The sequence below is a fragment of the Aythya ferina genome (genome assembly GCF_964211825.1).
Source record: "Aythya ferina genome assembly, chromosome: 10".
Lineage (NCBI taxonomy): Eukaryota > Metazoa > Chordata > Aves > Anseriformes > Anatidae > Aythya > Aythya ferina.
The window spans coordinates 9,624,424-9,639,029 of record NC_140306.1 but is presented as its reverse complement, the minus strand read 5'-3'; the positions used below and the strand labels follow the sequence as shown (position 1 = coordinate 9,639,029).

The following is a 14,606-nucleotide window of genomic DNA, read 5'->3' as shown; positions in this document are numbered from 1 at the left end:
TCTCTCTACAATTAGCAGAGCTTTTCTGGCATTGCTCCAGGTAAGAGGAGCACAGACTCACCCCAGATTATGCAGGGTTTGAAAGCATTGCAGAGCTGCTAGGGAAGTCTTTAGTGTTTCACTGCTAATGCTTTTTTTATTTTCCCCCCTTTGGCATTTAGTTTGAAGAACCGTGTCTTGTTAACTCCTCCTACCTCATCCTGTGCAAGACTCCAGCCATTAACCTGCTGTTACGGAGTGTCCACATCAAACTGGAATTTATTCTGGATAATTTGAGCTTTGATTTCAACTCATTGCATCCCATGCCCTTCTCTTATGAAGTCAACCCCATCCTCAAGCCACTGAATGCTGAAGACCCTGCCAAACCATATCGTCACAAGCCAGGAAGCGTCATCTCTGTGGAGGTAACACAAGAACTATCTAGAAATAACATATGCTGTACAAAGTTGTTGCTAACCTGAGGCTGTTTTAAATTGGCAACATGCAGCTTCTGAGATTTTAAAGCATTTGACAGGCTTGCAGCCTGTCACAGCACATCTGCTTTGGCCTCTGAAAAATGGCACATTAGAGGAGGAAAAATGAGTGCATCAAAAAAGCCTCTCGAGACCATAAATCATTTAAAGTTTCATAGGGCTCATGGAAACTTGCATAGTTACTTTATTTTTTGTCCTAATGTGAATTAACACAATTTGTGTATGAGGTATTAGTACCAAAAAAGCACCAATACATTCTATTCTCAGCTGCCATTTTTTCATGACATCTTAAGATTCTTCTATAAGTAATTTAAGAGTGAAAAAAAAAAAAGTAGGAAGAGGAAAAAAAAAAAAAGAAAAACAACAAACAGGTGGAAATAGGAAAATCATTGCTTAAAGAGGATGTAAAAGTGCAGAGTAGCAAATGTTTGTATTTTTATATATATATGTGAGGAAAAGGCACTTTGATATTTCTCTTCCATAGAAAGGTACTCTCTAGTCCAGTAGCAGTTAAGAAAGGTAGTTTCTGCAGCTGGAGACGTGCGCTTTCTCCACTCAATCTTTTCGATCACAGAGTGAAGATTGTTTGGCTTACAAAATCAACTTGTGTAGCCAATTCAGATGGGAGCCCAGTCAGGGAAGAAGAAAAGCTCCTCTCATCCTATGGTGCTCCATATTCCCTGGAGCCATGGACAATGCAGAGATTAGCCCTTCTTAGCCCGATTTGATGCCCTGTTCCACCTCTGTTCCAGGGGGAAAATCTAGATCTGGCCATTTCTAAGGATGAAGTTATGGCCATGATTGGGGAAGGAATCTGCGTGGTGAAGACACTAACGAGGAATCATCTCTACTGTGAGCCTCCTTCTGAGCAGCCAGCTCCGCGGCACCGCACAAAGCGGGAGGGCACTGACTTGCTCCCAGAGTTCACGGTAGGGAATCAGCAAGAAATCATGTTGTTAGTGGGTGCACAAGCAAGAAGGTAGTGATGGAAGGAGTGAGTGGGACGGGAAGTAAGAGAGAGGCAGAAATGGTGGCAAGGAGCTGCTTTTATTCTCAACTCTACCCTTAACTGCCAAACAGTGCCTGGAACAAACAGCACAGCTGGATTCAGGAGCTGTGCCATGGGATGTGGCCTTACTAGAGAGCTGTGTGCCACCTCTGCTTGTTCTGCAGAAGCTGTGTGTCTTTGCTTTTTGTTGCTGCACTGAGCTTACATCACAGCACCTGCTTTCGCTCCAGGTACAAATGGGAAACCTGAACTTCCTCCTGGGCCGAGTGCAGTATGACACAGAAAGCCAGCTCACCTTCCCACTGGAGGCACAGATTGGTTTGGGTGTTGGTGCGTCCTTTGTGGCACTCGTCGTTCTGGTCATTGTCTTCATATACAGGTGAGAGGCTGTGGCATTGTATGGGAGCTTTAACTTCTCTATGTCATTCAGTGGATGTGGTCAAGCCTGTATATTCTGGGCCTAAGCAAAGTCCTAGTTTACTTTTATTTTGTGACAAATTCTGAGCCCCTTATGTTGTTGGACATGTGAGGCGTAGGGATGGTGTGCCTGCTCGTCACAGCCTGCGTTGTGATTCATTCAGAGCACTCACCTAATGGGTGCTCCAAGGGACAGATGTAGTTACAGGACACAGTTTGGTGTCCTTTAAAGGTGGTGTTCAGTAGAAATCACCTCAACAGCATTGCCCTGGAGTCCTTGGCAGCAATGCAACAGATGGCTAAGACCGCTGGGAACAATTCTGTTTCTTACTACAGGAGGAAGAGCAAACAGGCTCTGAGAGATTACAAGAAAGTTCAAATCCAGCTGGAAAATCTAGAAACAAGCGTTCGGGACAGATGCAAAAAGGAATTCACAGGTTAGTCACAGAGCTCCTACATTCCTGCAGCTTCAGGAAAGTTTGAAGAACCACACAGAGCCCTACCATTCTTTTCATTCCTGCATACTTGTTTGGGTAGCTCAGGACAGGCAATAGCTTTATCCTGTGCTAGTGCTTTGAAACATACAGCCAAATCTGTGTATTTCATTCTTCTCTTTAATTCAGAGCACAGTGATCTATACAGACCCCTCTGATTCTCCAGTCCATCCTCCAGACTCAGATGAAGAGCTAAAGGTCAAGACAGCGCACTTGGAGAGACCTTAAGTACAGCTAGCCCAGTCTGTGTGTAGAGCAAGTTGAGTTACACCCCGTATCTTGAGTCTGCAAACCTTGCACTTCAGCTGCCTACAGCTGTGAGCCCTTGTGTGGGGCATTTAGGGCTCTAAAATTTGTGCAAGCTACTCAGCTTGTGATCTCTAATGGGGGAAGCAGTGAGGAGCAGGAGATCCCCGGTACTTTGTGTGTAGATAATGCCGTAACCACAAATCTGTGCTGAACAGCGGCTTCCTTTTTATGGCTGGCTTCCTTTTAAAGCTGGAAGCCAGACCCTAACTGTAAATGAGAATAATCACCAAATTCACCTGCTGATTCCCAATGCAGTTTCTCCCAGCACATAGTCTAGTGGTAAATATTCTCGCAATGGGACCCCAATGTGACTCTTCCTGACAGGAAACAGCATTCCTCATCTTCAGTCCCATCCTGCTGGCCCTAGTTCCTGCCTGCACTCACCTCATGCTCTGTACCATCGCTTGTGTGATCATGCGGTCAACATCACGGGCATTTCCTTTCCCCCAGACCTGATGACTGAGATGATGGACCTCACAAGCGACCTCGTGGGCACAGGCATCCCCTTCTTGGACTACAAGTCCTATGCAGAGCGCATTTTCTTCCCGGGCCACCGTGAGTCACCATTGCAAAGGGACCTGGACATCCCTGAGTGCCGGCGGCAAACGGTGGAGCAGGGCTTGGTCCAGCTCTCCAACCTGCTCAACAGCAAGCTCTTCCTCACCAAGGTAAGGTCCCTCTCTCTGCTTGCAGAATGTAATGGGGTCTGGGCCGTATTGCTGGCAGGAAGAGGGCAGTGCTCATTAAAGTTCCTTCCTGATTAGCCCCCCCTGCAGCACCACTGCTTGCAGGAGCCGTTAGGTGGGACTGCCCTGTTTTCAGGGGGCTCACGCACTGCCTTGTCTCTCTCTCCACCAGTTCATTCACACTCTGGAAATCCAGCGTACTTTCTCTCCGAGAGACCGGGCCTATGTGGCATCTCTGCTCACCGTGTCGCTGCATGGGAAGCTGGAGTACTTCACTGACATCCTCAAAACACTCCTGAATGACCTTGTGGAGCAGTATGTGGCCAAGAACCCCAAGCTGATGCTGCGGAGGTGAGCGAGCCAGACATGGTGCCAGTGTTAGCTACACCAGGGGACAGAGCCTTTCTGTCCAGCTAGCAAGCTCTGAGAAAGCTCTGAGGCTGAAGTTACCCACCACAAATTCTTTTCTTCATTTGTTCTTCCGAAGCTGCTGTTTGTTAGCTTTCTCTTTGTGCTCAAGTACTGCAGCTCAGTCAGATCTGCTGTTTAGAGGTCTCTGGGACTCCCAATACTGCCATGTTTGGAACCTAAATTGAAATATCTCCTGTGTTTGGATCCCCATTAGCCTCCTGTCCATTGTATCCTTCTAATCTGTACAAATTTCTCTTGTTTTGAGACCTGACAGAGGCTATCATCTATCCCCTTTGTCTTTTCTGTCATTTGGTGCCTCCTTCAGGCTGAAAAGTGCTTCAAATAAGAAGTAGGATCAAGAGCATTAACCTGACTGGTCCCTAAAGTATTTTTTTCCCTTTTCCTTCCTCCCTTGATCCTGTATATCATTTAGCATGCTCTTTTCTCACCTTTTGTCAAAAGGAACAATCTTTATCTCCAGTTTCCTCCCTGCTGTGCACTGTGTGACCAACCTCATACTCTCTTTCAGGACGGAAACAGTGGTAGAGAAGCTGTTAACCAACTGGATGTCCATCTGCCTGTATGCATTTGTGAGGGTGAGTTCTTTGTCTCTTTGTAAAGGGACCAAAAGAGGGGAGGCAGCCACAGCTCTGCTTTGTGCCTCACTCTTAGCTGGAACGGTGCTGGAGCCATCCTGTATTTCAGGGAAGAGAGATGCTTAAATCAGCATCGATGCCACTCCCTGTTTCCAGGGAGGGGGTAGCAAGGAGAATGTCCCTCTGATTAGTGGCATGGAGACGGTGATGCTGTGGTCTTGTGCATCCAGCTGGTCTTTAGCCCCTGCAATTTCCCTGTGCTTGGAGCAGGAGCTGTTGGCAGACTTTGCCTGCCTGCAGTGGTTTAACTGGTGTGTCACTGGTGTCCTCCGTCCTGCTGCTCTTCTGCTTGGTGTCCGTGTTTCTAAGCTGTTGGGTTCTGCTGGGAAGAGCCTGATGAATTTCTGCCAGGTGAAACTCCTTCCTTTCTGTGCCAGGACTCTGTTGGGGAGCCCCTTTACATGCTGTTTCGAGGAATCAAACACCAGGTGGACAAGGGCCCCGTTGACTGGGTGACAGGGAAAGCCAAATATACCCTGAATGACAACCGGCTTCTGAGAGAGGACCTGGAGTACCGGACTCTGGTAAGCACCAAAGCTTTTGTCCCCTCTGGGCTTTCTGGTGTGGCAGAGTTTAATGTCCTCCTATTTAAGTCAGAAGAACAACGTCCTGCACAATGTCCTCCCCTTTAAGGCAGAAGCACGACCTCCTAGGAGCCAGCTTTGTCCCAGCAGCATAACTCAGCAATAGCTGAGCAAGAGCCCTGCTAAATCAGCCCTAGGCTGCTGGGAGCCATCACCACGGTAATTTGATGTATGTTCCATGCTCTGTGTCTAGAAATAAGGGGATGAAATTGCTGATGGCACATGGAAGCCTAGAGCTCCCTAGAGCTGTTAAACCGACTTCCAGCTCTCAAGGGAAGGCTGGGAACACGGTGTTTAACAACCTGTGGCATTTTGTTTTCTGAAACTCCTCCAGTGAAAGAGCTAGCTGTTAACGTGCTTTAATGCCAGGCATCAAAGGTGTAAATGTGTCACGTTATGAGTAGTAACCTTATGAGGAGCTGTGACCTTTTCTTTTGTTCCGCAGACTTTAAACGCTTTGACGCAAGCTGGAGTTGCTGCAGGAGGGGCAGAGGACTCCCAAGGGATTTCTGCGAAAGTGCTAGACTGTGACACCATAACACAGGTGAAGGAGAAAATCCTAGACCAGATCTATAAAGGGACACCGTACTGTCACCGACCAGACCCAGACACCCTGGACCTTGGTGAGCAGAATGTCTTGGTGCCAAAACTCAGTGAGGAAGTGGAGGAGAGTGGTCATTTGCTACCTGTGCACAGCACAATTTTCTGCTGAGCACTGGGCAGGGATGCTCCATGATCTTGCACTCTGGCTGGACCCAACAGGGCACGATGCAGGAAAGACTAAAAGCAAGAGGTGTAGGGAGGGGAAGGAAGCAAGTCCAGCCCCTTTGATTTCATGGTGCTTGGTGTTCTTTGCCATCTGGCCCATGGCAATGGCTTGGGTAAGGGGACAGAGGGAAAAGAAAAAAAAAAAAAAAAGGCATGGAGAAGGTATGGGAAGGAAAGATAATTTCAGTGAAGAGTTGCTACAGTCATGAACTGGCTCTTCCTGCTGGTGGAGTCAATGGTAGCACCTGAATAGTGTCTGTCAGGGAAGGTTTTGTCCCTTTCCTGGCTTAGAGTTTCACTTGTTTAGGCTGAAGCACAGTAGATTTCAGAGATGCTTCTGCTTAACTTGTTTGTTTGTTATCTGTGTTTTGATGACTGTAGAGTGGAGATCAGGGCTGGCGGGTCATCTCATTCTGTCCGATGAGGATGTGACATCTGTTGTTCAAGGAACTTGGAAACGCCTGAACACTCTTCAGCATTACAAGGTCGGAACTGAGCCTACCATTGCCTTGTCTCCCCTTTCATCTTCTATACACTGGTACACTCCGTTTGTGGCTCTGGCTCCTCATGGATTACTGTAAAAACAGCAGAGCTTTCTTGCAGCAGCATATTCAAATTAAGTCAGTGCTGTGTCCTGCACCGTGACTTCTCAAGCAGCAAAACCCCCTCCTGTTCCTGTTCAAATCAGTTAGTAGGTGATACTGCACTGATCTGTGTAGTTTTTAGGACTGGAAAGAGTTTGGGTTTTTAACTGTCTTGCACCCGTGTGTCGTATCGTGCACCAGTGTGTCACATCTTGCTTCAACACGTTCTGGATGTGAATGACACCAATCCCAGGGCATTACCACTTTTATAATGTTCTGTACAGCAGTTTTTCAATCTGTACAAACAAGATTCGCCCACCATCAGGACAGATAGTGACAGTGCCCTGAGATCCCTATTTCTAGCAGTGGTACAGCGTGTTCAGTTTGTTTTGCTGTACAAGCACTTGCCTGTGGTGCTGATGAGAGACGTGCTGTTTGTTCTGAATGTTGATTTTTGCTTGTGTGCAGGTGCCTGATGGAGCAACAGTCGCACTGGTCCCTCGCCTGACCAAGCACATCCATAGAGAGAATCAGGATTACATCCCAGGAGAGAGTGAGTTTGATGTCCCCTTCTTATGAAATGATTTCACAGCACCTATCAAGTGGGTGGGACAAGACTTACTATAGCCCTAGCTTTATGCTGCTATGGAAGACTGATATGTGATTTGAACCCTCGTAGGATTGTGAGGAAACAGGAAGTCTGGGCAGGAAAAATGAAGGAAAAGCAATAGAGTACATAAGCAGAGGAAAGCCAGGCTAGACATGAAAATGCAGGATAAATAGAATTCTGTAGTACTGGCTGTAGTGCTGGGCACAGTCCACAGCTTGTAGGAATCTTCAATAACTTTGTGAGTTGCGCATGGCCTGAGGGTGGTGATGGGACCCCAGCCAATCACCTCCCTGCCTTGCATAGCGTACAGCCCCACGGTTACTCCTGTGGTGCACGGGACAGAAGCCCCAGGTTGCACTTAGCGGCTTTACACTGGATGTGAAAACAATTTCCTTGGCAAAGGGGAGGTGCAGACCTGGAACAGGCCACCATGGGTTGGGGATCTCTGTGTGGGAAGTTCCCAAGACTTTGAAGGCTTTGAGTGGACAAAAGCAACCTGATGCAGCGCTAGCAATAGCTGCACCCTGCACAGGAGGCTGGGTGGAGGCCTCCAGTGGTTCCTTCCCATCGGAGTACCCATCATACTGGGAATCTGCTTTCTTCCTTGAGCGTAACCTGGCTAAGTTCCACTGTGAGAGGGCTGATGCTTGTCTCCTAATAACTGTTCCATTTAGAAACACCAATGCTGGAGGACGCAGATGAAGGTGGGATAAAACTTTGGCACCTGGTAAAACCAACAGAAGAGCCAGAGCTTCCCAAGCATCGCCGTGGGAGCTTAAGAGATCGGGAGCGAGCCAAGGCAATCCCGGAGATCTACCTGACACGTCTGCTCTCTATGAAGGTGAGAAGCACAGATTGTGTTGGGCTTGGGACCTTGCCTTCTTCTGTATCCCCCTGACAGATTACAGGGATGTGTGTGAAGACCAGGAGCCCCTTTGGGGCTGGGTTGGTGCATGTGCTGGTTGGTTCCAGCTGGGTTCCTCAAGGGACAGCCCCAGCACTTTGCCAGGCAGTGCCTGTGTTCTGCCCCCAAACTTCTCTTGCTGCTGAGCAAACCCCTTCTCCTTGTTCCTGCCTGGCTGAACGCAGCTGTTGGCAGTCAGCAGTCCCCCTCCGCTGGTCAGTCTCTACAGTGCAGTTCCATCCCTTCATGTCGCAGGCTCTCTCCCCTCTGGCCCTAAGTCTGTCTGACTCCCCTCTGTGTTTTGATTGTTAATGAGCTTTCCCCTGGCCTCTCATCCAGAAGCTTCTGGGGCCTCATTTCCCCATTGCTGCTGCTGCTCCTGCAGTGGATGTGAGGTAGCTTGGGACCAGCGAGAGGAGGTCACTGAGCAGAAGAGGATAAGCACTCATTGTGAGGCCTGGGCTCTCCGTGTTCCTCTGGCTGTGCTGACTCTGTCCTGCTTGGTTCTCCACAGGGCACCCTGCAGAAGTTTGTGGATGACTTGTTCCAGGTGATCCTCAGTACCAACCGCCCCGTCCCTCTGGCGGTCAAATACTTCTTTGACCTGTTGGACGAGCAGGCGATGCACTATGGGATTGCAGATCCTGAGACCATCCATATCTGGAAGACAAACAGGTACGGTGCTCTGTGAGCCCCGAGGGAGGCACTGCTAATCTGGTTGGAGCTGCCCCTTGCGGAGAGAGCCTCCTTTGTCTGCTGAGGAGCAGCAAAATGGGAGTGCAAGGCAGCAAAGCACAGTGGAAAGCTGGTTTTGCTGAGAGGGTGAAGCTGGGAGGGGACCAGTAAGACCAGTAGCATGTGCAGAATATCCTCCAGCACCACACAGCTGCCTTCTTTGCTGATAAGCTGTCACGCTTCCATCTTCTCTGCAGCCTGCCCCTGCGGTTCTGGATCAACATCATCAAGAACCCCCAGTTTGTTTTTGATGTGCAGACGTCAGATAACGTCGACGCTGTGCTTCTGGTCATCGCACAGACCTTCATGGACTCCTGTACGATTGCTGACCATAAGCTAGGACGGGTAAGTGTGGAGGTAGAAGCATGCAGCTGGCACAGGCAGTCTGAGCAGCACTGACACAAGCAGGCAGTCGTGTCTGCGTGGTTGCACTGAGACAGCCCACCAGACCCACTCCTTGCTCTCACGTGCCAGGGGTCCCTTCACCAATCCACGGTCCCTCAGGCTGTGTTACTAGGGAGGGATCCAGTATTTCAAGTGCCCTCCATGCACAGGGCAAAAGTTCCCAACGTGAGCACATAACAGAGAATGGGATGGGGTCACCTGCTAAGGTTAGCTCGCAGCGTGATGAAGGAGCTTTGTGTAATCAATTCTGGTTTTGGATGTTCAAGGACTCTCCAATCAATAAGCTGCTCTATGCCCGGGACATTCCTCGCTACAAGCAAATGGTGGAAAGGTAAGGAACGAGTGGGGGAGTTGCAGTTTAAGCAGTAAGGAGGAGGCTGGGAGGAATGTGAGGGTAACTGCCTGTGTCCCACTGTAGGTATTATGCGGACATCCGTCAGACCATCTCTGCCAGTGACCAGGAGATGAACTCTGCCCTGGCTGAGCTGTCACGGGTAAATAAAGTTATTTATTTCAGAAATCACCCTGGCCCCTCATCAGTGCATCAAATAGAAAGTTAGTAATGCAGAGCTCAGATATTCCAGCTGTGTGCAGAAATACTGATTGCTCCCAGTGGCCGCTCTGCTTCATGGCACCACTGAACAGAAAAGTGCAGTCACGGCTTCGGGGCAGGGAGTACGTGTGGTTTTTTTCCTTTGCTACGAACCACTGGTGAATTCCCTTTCCTGTTGCTTTGTGCTGGGTTTAGTGACTCCGGCACATTTCCTAATGAGTTATGAGGACGTGGAATTTGGAAGAACAATTGTTAGGTGTCTCACAGCTTTATCTGACTTCCTCTCTTATTCAGAATTACTCAGGTGACCTCAATTCCCTGGTGGCTCTGCATGAATTGTACAAATACATCAATAAGTACTATGACCAGGTGAGTGCGTTCCCAGGCAGGTATGAACATGACCTCCTCCTTTTCCTGTCCAATCAAAAACACCCCCGAAAAATTAATAATTAAGAGCAAGCAGATCATTTACAATGCTGTGTATTGTTTCATTGGCATGTATAACTTCCATGTCATAAGTTTGCTTTACTCTTACTGATGAGGGAGGGGGGATATCACACAAAACAAGGACTTAGCCCTAACCTGGAGGCTGTTGACATTTCAAATGTATTTTCTTTTTTTTATTGTGGTATCTAAACATTCTACTCTAACTACATTTTAAGTTTTAAGATTCCTTTAATAAAAAAGATAGAATTTTCAGGTACGAAGTTTAGCATTCTTCTTACACTATGAAGTCTATGTAGCATGTTAGGACAAATCTAGAACACTTTGTGGTTAAGTTGTACTTCAAACACACTTCAGCACGCTGGATTTCAGCGTGGGGCTCTCCACGCTCTGTGCCTTCCCCTTTGCATGGAGCTGAGCTGCTTGGCAGCGCCGTGCGCTGGAGAAGGGCAGGCAGTGAGCTGTGTCTCGTTGCAGATCATCACAGCCTTGGAAGAAGACCCAACGGCACAGAAGATGCAGCTGGGATACAGGCTACAACAGATTGCAGCAGCTGTGGAGAACAAGGTCACGGATTTGTGACAGGCGCAGACAGACTGCTCTCCCCTGGCTGAACAGGGCCGTGCTCGTCCTGGCTGTGTGCAGGGTGCCCTGCTGCCGTTGGAACCAGCCTCTCCAAGGAACCAGCGGGTGACACGCATGGGGATGGCCAAGGCAGTACGAAGTACAAGCGTCCTTGCATCTCAGAGAATATTTTTTTACATTTTTTTTTTTTTTCATTTTTACGAGCAAAAACAAACGAACTTCAGTTTTCCTCTGACGGAGTCTCAGGGGACCACACGGCTCCTTCCTACAGACGTTAGGTGAATGTGCCAAGCTTCCGAGCGGCGCTGCTGAAGAGGCGGGTGGCAGCGCCCAGCACCGTGTCTGCCATCCCGGCCTCGCACGGGTGCCCTTGGGGAGGCTCCCTGGCTGTGGCTGCTCATCTCACTGGGGATATGGGAAGCTTCCCCTGGCTGACAGCTACACTGACCTCTGTCCCTGTACGGATTAGCGAGTGCTCCTGCAAGTACCCAAGCTAAGAAACTTCCTTGCAGCAGTGTTCCCGCTGGTTCTGGACGTTGGGTATGGAAAGGAGAAGGTCTGATGGCAACGGCCTCCTGCTCCCCGGTGTGAGCGACGCCTGCCGGGATGTCGCGTGCTCACCAGCGGGCGTGCTCGCCCAGAAGCCCCCTGTAAGTGGACACCACCCCCTGGCCCTTTCCCTCAGGACAAATTTAGCACGTGAGGAGCCGGCTGCCCAGCTCGCCTTGGTCTCCACTGACCCAGCTCTGGATCCGTCGTTCCTGGTTCCTTGCGGCCGGGGTCACCCTGCTCTTCTGAAAAGCACAACAAATGCCTTGTGCCACTTCCCCTTCCTCTGGTGTCTGGCTGTTCTGCTGCTCTGAACTGGACTTGTAAATACCCTCAGAAAGATAATGTATTTAAATGCTAAAGGAGAATGTTTAATTTTGTGGCTTTGAGACAAAGCTTTTCTCGGAGAAGCATCTCTGTGCACTTCTACTGACAAACGTCTGTCAGCACTGGAGCGAAGTGTTCTCCACTGCTTTGTCTGCAGGGATAACTCGTAGACGTCTGCATTGTCGTAACAGCAGCTTGCTTTTCCTCACAGCTCGCTTCGAGGCGTAGCTGTGTGCTCTTCTCTTAGGCTCGCCTTACGCCTCAGTTTCACCTCCCGAACTCTCCGGTGGTGGCACGCAGAAGGGTTATTTGGGGAGCTGTGAGCTCCAGGAAGCTGAGAAGCACAACCGTGCTGGGTGCCCTGCGAACAGGAGTGCTGCTGCGAGCAAGGAGAGGCCGGAGCAGCGCGCACAGTCAGTCCCCAGCCGGCCGGGCAGCCCCTCTGCTCCCTCCTGGAGAGCACTCGGGGCGGTTCTCACCTTGTGGACAGAGCACTCTGCCCTTCTGTGAGTGAATTCCTGTCTGAAAGGTTACCCTACTTCTTCTCGTCCCCTGCTGAGCCCAGGCTGATGTCCCGTGTGCCTGGGGCAGACCAGCAGGTCTCACTCCTGTCACTCCCTTCAGATAGTGATCGTGCAGGCCAGGAGGGACCAGAGCTAGAACAGGGCACGATCACATCCCTACCTCTCTCCGTTGCGTATCGCAGCAGTTCCAGGCCTGTTGGCTTCATGTGAGTGCTGCGCGGTTGTGAGATTTCCTCTGAGCAATACAACGAGCACGTGTTGGCCTGTCTTCCCACAGACTCCCTGCCACAAAGCCAGCTCCCTGCTGTGGCCATCTCAGCAGCATCCCCAGGTACTCTGTGCCCAGGGTGCAGCCGCCGTCCCTGCACCACCATCCTGCTGTACTGGGTGGCCACTGGGGCAGGAAGGGGAGGCTGGAGTTTGTCTCTCTTCCACCAGGAGGGCACCGGTTTGGGTCCATCTCCTGCCTGACCACCCTATTCCATGGAACTTTTGGGAGCTTAGCATCTCTGGAACTTCTGTCTCCACTAAATCTGAGGAAATTAGCCCCAAAAAAGCTGGGTGGAGGAAAGGACTGGCAGATAGGAAAAAGCAGATACAATGCAAGTTCACAAAGCGTGTTCCCTTAGGAACCACGGGAGGCGATTGCTTGGTTCAGGGCAGGATGAAGGAGCGGCAGGCAGCGGTGGTGTAGCGTTGTCCCACTTGTGCACTGACGGTGGACTTGCTGCTCTGAGCAGCAGGGCTGGGTCTGTGGCCTCCAACTCGCTGATCATCTTCCAGGAGCCGCAGGTGATCTGCTGCACCTAAGGCTCAGCGGGCTGCTCGTGTCTGCTCCTAGTTCTGCAGGATTTTCTCTGCTTTCCCAGAGCAGGGCAGCACCAGGCTTGGTTCTGGATCTGCCTCACAGCAGCACAGGGAGGCTCAGGGGCTCTCCTGGGGTCAGTGCCAGGCATCCTGCTCTCTTCTGCTCGCCCCTGGCAGCTCTCCGGGTCCTGCAGCATCTCCTGCCCCGGTCAGGGTAAAACCAGGCAGAGAGCTTTTGGGGGAATCAAGCTCTGCATCCTCTTTGCTTCTCAGTAGCACTCCCAGATGTCAGAGATGATTTACTTTGTGAAAATCTGCTTTCATCAGAGCAATAATCAGGACTTGCAAACAGAGCTAAACACGGGGGATGTGTTCAACACCTCCAGCTCATCTGTGCGTGGCCAGGCAGGAGGCAGCACCTGGTACAGGTACAGTGAGGGCAGGGGGCTGGTGCCCACCTCTCCCCATCGCGGTGCCCTCGGTGTCCTCCTTCCCCCAGCCCCTCGCAGGGTGCTTGGGCACGGCCCCCCCCTTCTCTCCGTCCATTCTCCGCTCCTGTGGCAAAATCCCTTCCTCTAGCAGGGTTCTGTTGCATGGAGATTTGCACAAAACAGCTTTTTATTGTAAGACTCCCTACTGCGGGGAAGAGTTATTTATTTATTCCTCACAATCCTTCCACGTTTCTCCCAGCCTCCGCCCGGCCCCCCCGACGGCAGGGCTGCGAGGGATGGCAGCGCTCCCTTCGCAGTCCCCGAAAGGTGATCTCGAGTGTTTTGTGCTGCGGTCTGAGAAAGAAACTTGCTTCTTCCGTGGTCTGCACGACAGGCGGAGAGCTGATCAGTATTACAGGTTATCTGTTAGTGCGTCGAATGTCTGCCGCTGGCACAGCCGCGGGCACGCACACCGCATAGACGTGAGAGCGCTGCTTTCGTCTGCCCAGTGGCACGTTTAGGCTGTACCTGGGAGGTTTTTTTTACAGAGAAATGATGGCTAGTTTCTTTTTAAGGAAAATAAAAGGGTTCTTGGATCCCGCTGCTTCGGTGGAATGCCATTTCTTTTTCAGGGTGTGCCCCAGTCACAGCGAGACGCTGCTTTTTTGGTGCCTTTCTTGTCAGGATGATGGCTTTGGTTTCCTGAACACCCGGTTTGCTCTCATAGCTCTTCTCCTGGTCCTCTGTCCTGGTGCCTGCCCTCTCCCAGCCATGTGACGTGGTGTCCGTCTCTGTTACGGTATGGCCTGACCTGCATTTATACCCTGCCACACCTTGAGTTCTGCTCAGAGCACCCGAGGTACTGTCTTTCTCAAATTGGAATTAATAATTAATATAAAAAGCTTGAAAAAAAATCTGAATTTTGTTACATAGTGTAATAACTGTTTGTAGATACTGTTCTGAGATGTAGGAATCTATTGGTGATATAAAAGGTTTTGTCTGTAAATAATCAGTTTAGAGTCCAAATGATTTTAATAAAGAGAATTCTTACACAATAATTCAATAAATTTTAATATACAACCTGCGTGTCCCGCTTGTGTTGCACGGTGATGCAGCTGCCCCCGATTTGCTCACCTTTTGGGGGAACGCCTGGCTGCTTTCCTAGGGTGGGTGGGGGCGATGCTGCCTGAGCTGTGCTCCGTGCTTGTTGCTGGTGTCCACCAGGGCGAGGCAGAAACCAGCTCCTCAATTAGCTGAACGATTCTTAATTTGTCAGCGAATTGCACAGCTCTTCCCGGCCTCCTAAAGCTGGCTTTGGGGCCATATACCCTGCCTCCCCTC

General features: G+C 50.2%; 1 protein-coding gene across 2 annotated transcripts in view; it reads left to right on the top strand.

The window, feature by feature from the left end:
* Positions 1-13,060, top strand: part of PLXNB1 (plexin B1) — a 73,309-nt gene extending 60,249 nt beyond the window's left edge. For both annotated transcript variants that reach the window (XM_084531031.1, XM_084531030.1), the window contains exons 21-38: positions 162-404; positions 1,226-1,402; positions 1,713-1,861; positions 2,236-2,336; positions 3,153-3,370; positions 3,561-3,739; positions 4,329-4,395; positions 4,833-4,979; positions 5,485-5,662; positions 6,189-6,292; positions 6,860-6,944; positions 7,676-7,842; positions 8,420-8,580; positions 8,838-8,985; positions 9,312-9,376; positions 9,464-9,539; positions 9,893-9,967; positions 10,520-13,060. In XM_084531031.1, coding sequence (XP_084387157.1) covers positions 162-404; positions 1,226-1,402; positions 1,713-1,861; positions 2,236-2,336; positions 3,153-3,370; positions 3,561-3,739; positions 4,329-4,395; positions 4,833-4,979; positions 5,485-5,662; positions 6,189-6,292; positions 6,860-6,944; positions 7,676-7,842; positions 8,420-8,580; positions 8,838-8,985; positions 9,312-9,376; positions 9,464-9,539; positions 9,893-9,967; positions 10,520-10,624 — 2,445 coding nt within the window. In that variant the 3' untranslated portion in view covers positions 10,625-13,060. The remainder of the gene's footprint in view (positions 1-161; positions 405-1,225; positions 1,403-1,712; positions 1,862-2,235; positions 2,337-3,152; positions 3,371-3,560; positions 3,740-4,328; positions 4,396-4,832; positions 4,980-5,484; positions 5,663-6,188; positions 6,293-6,859; positions 6,945-7,675; positions 7,843-8,419; positions 8,581-8,837; positions 8,986-9,311; positions 9,377-9,463; positions 9,540-9,892; positions 9,968-10,519) is intronic.
* The last annotated feature ends 1,546 nt before the right edge of the window (positions 13,061-14,606 follow it).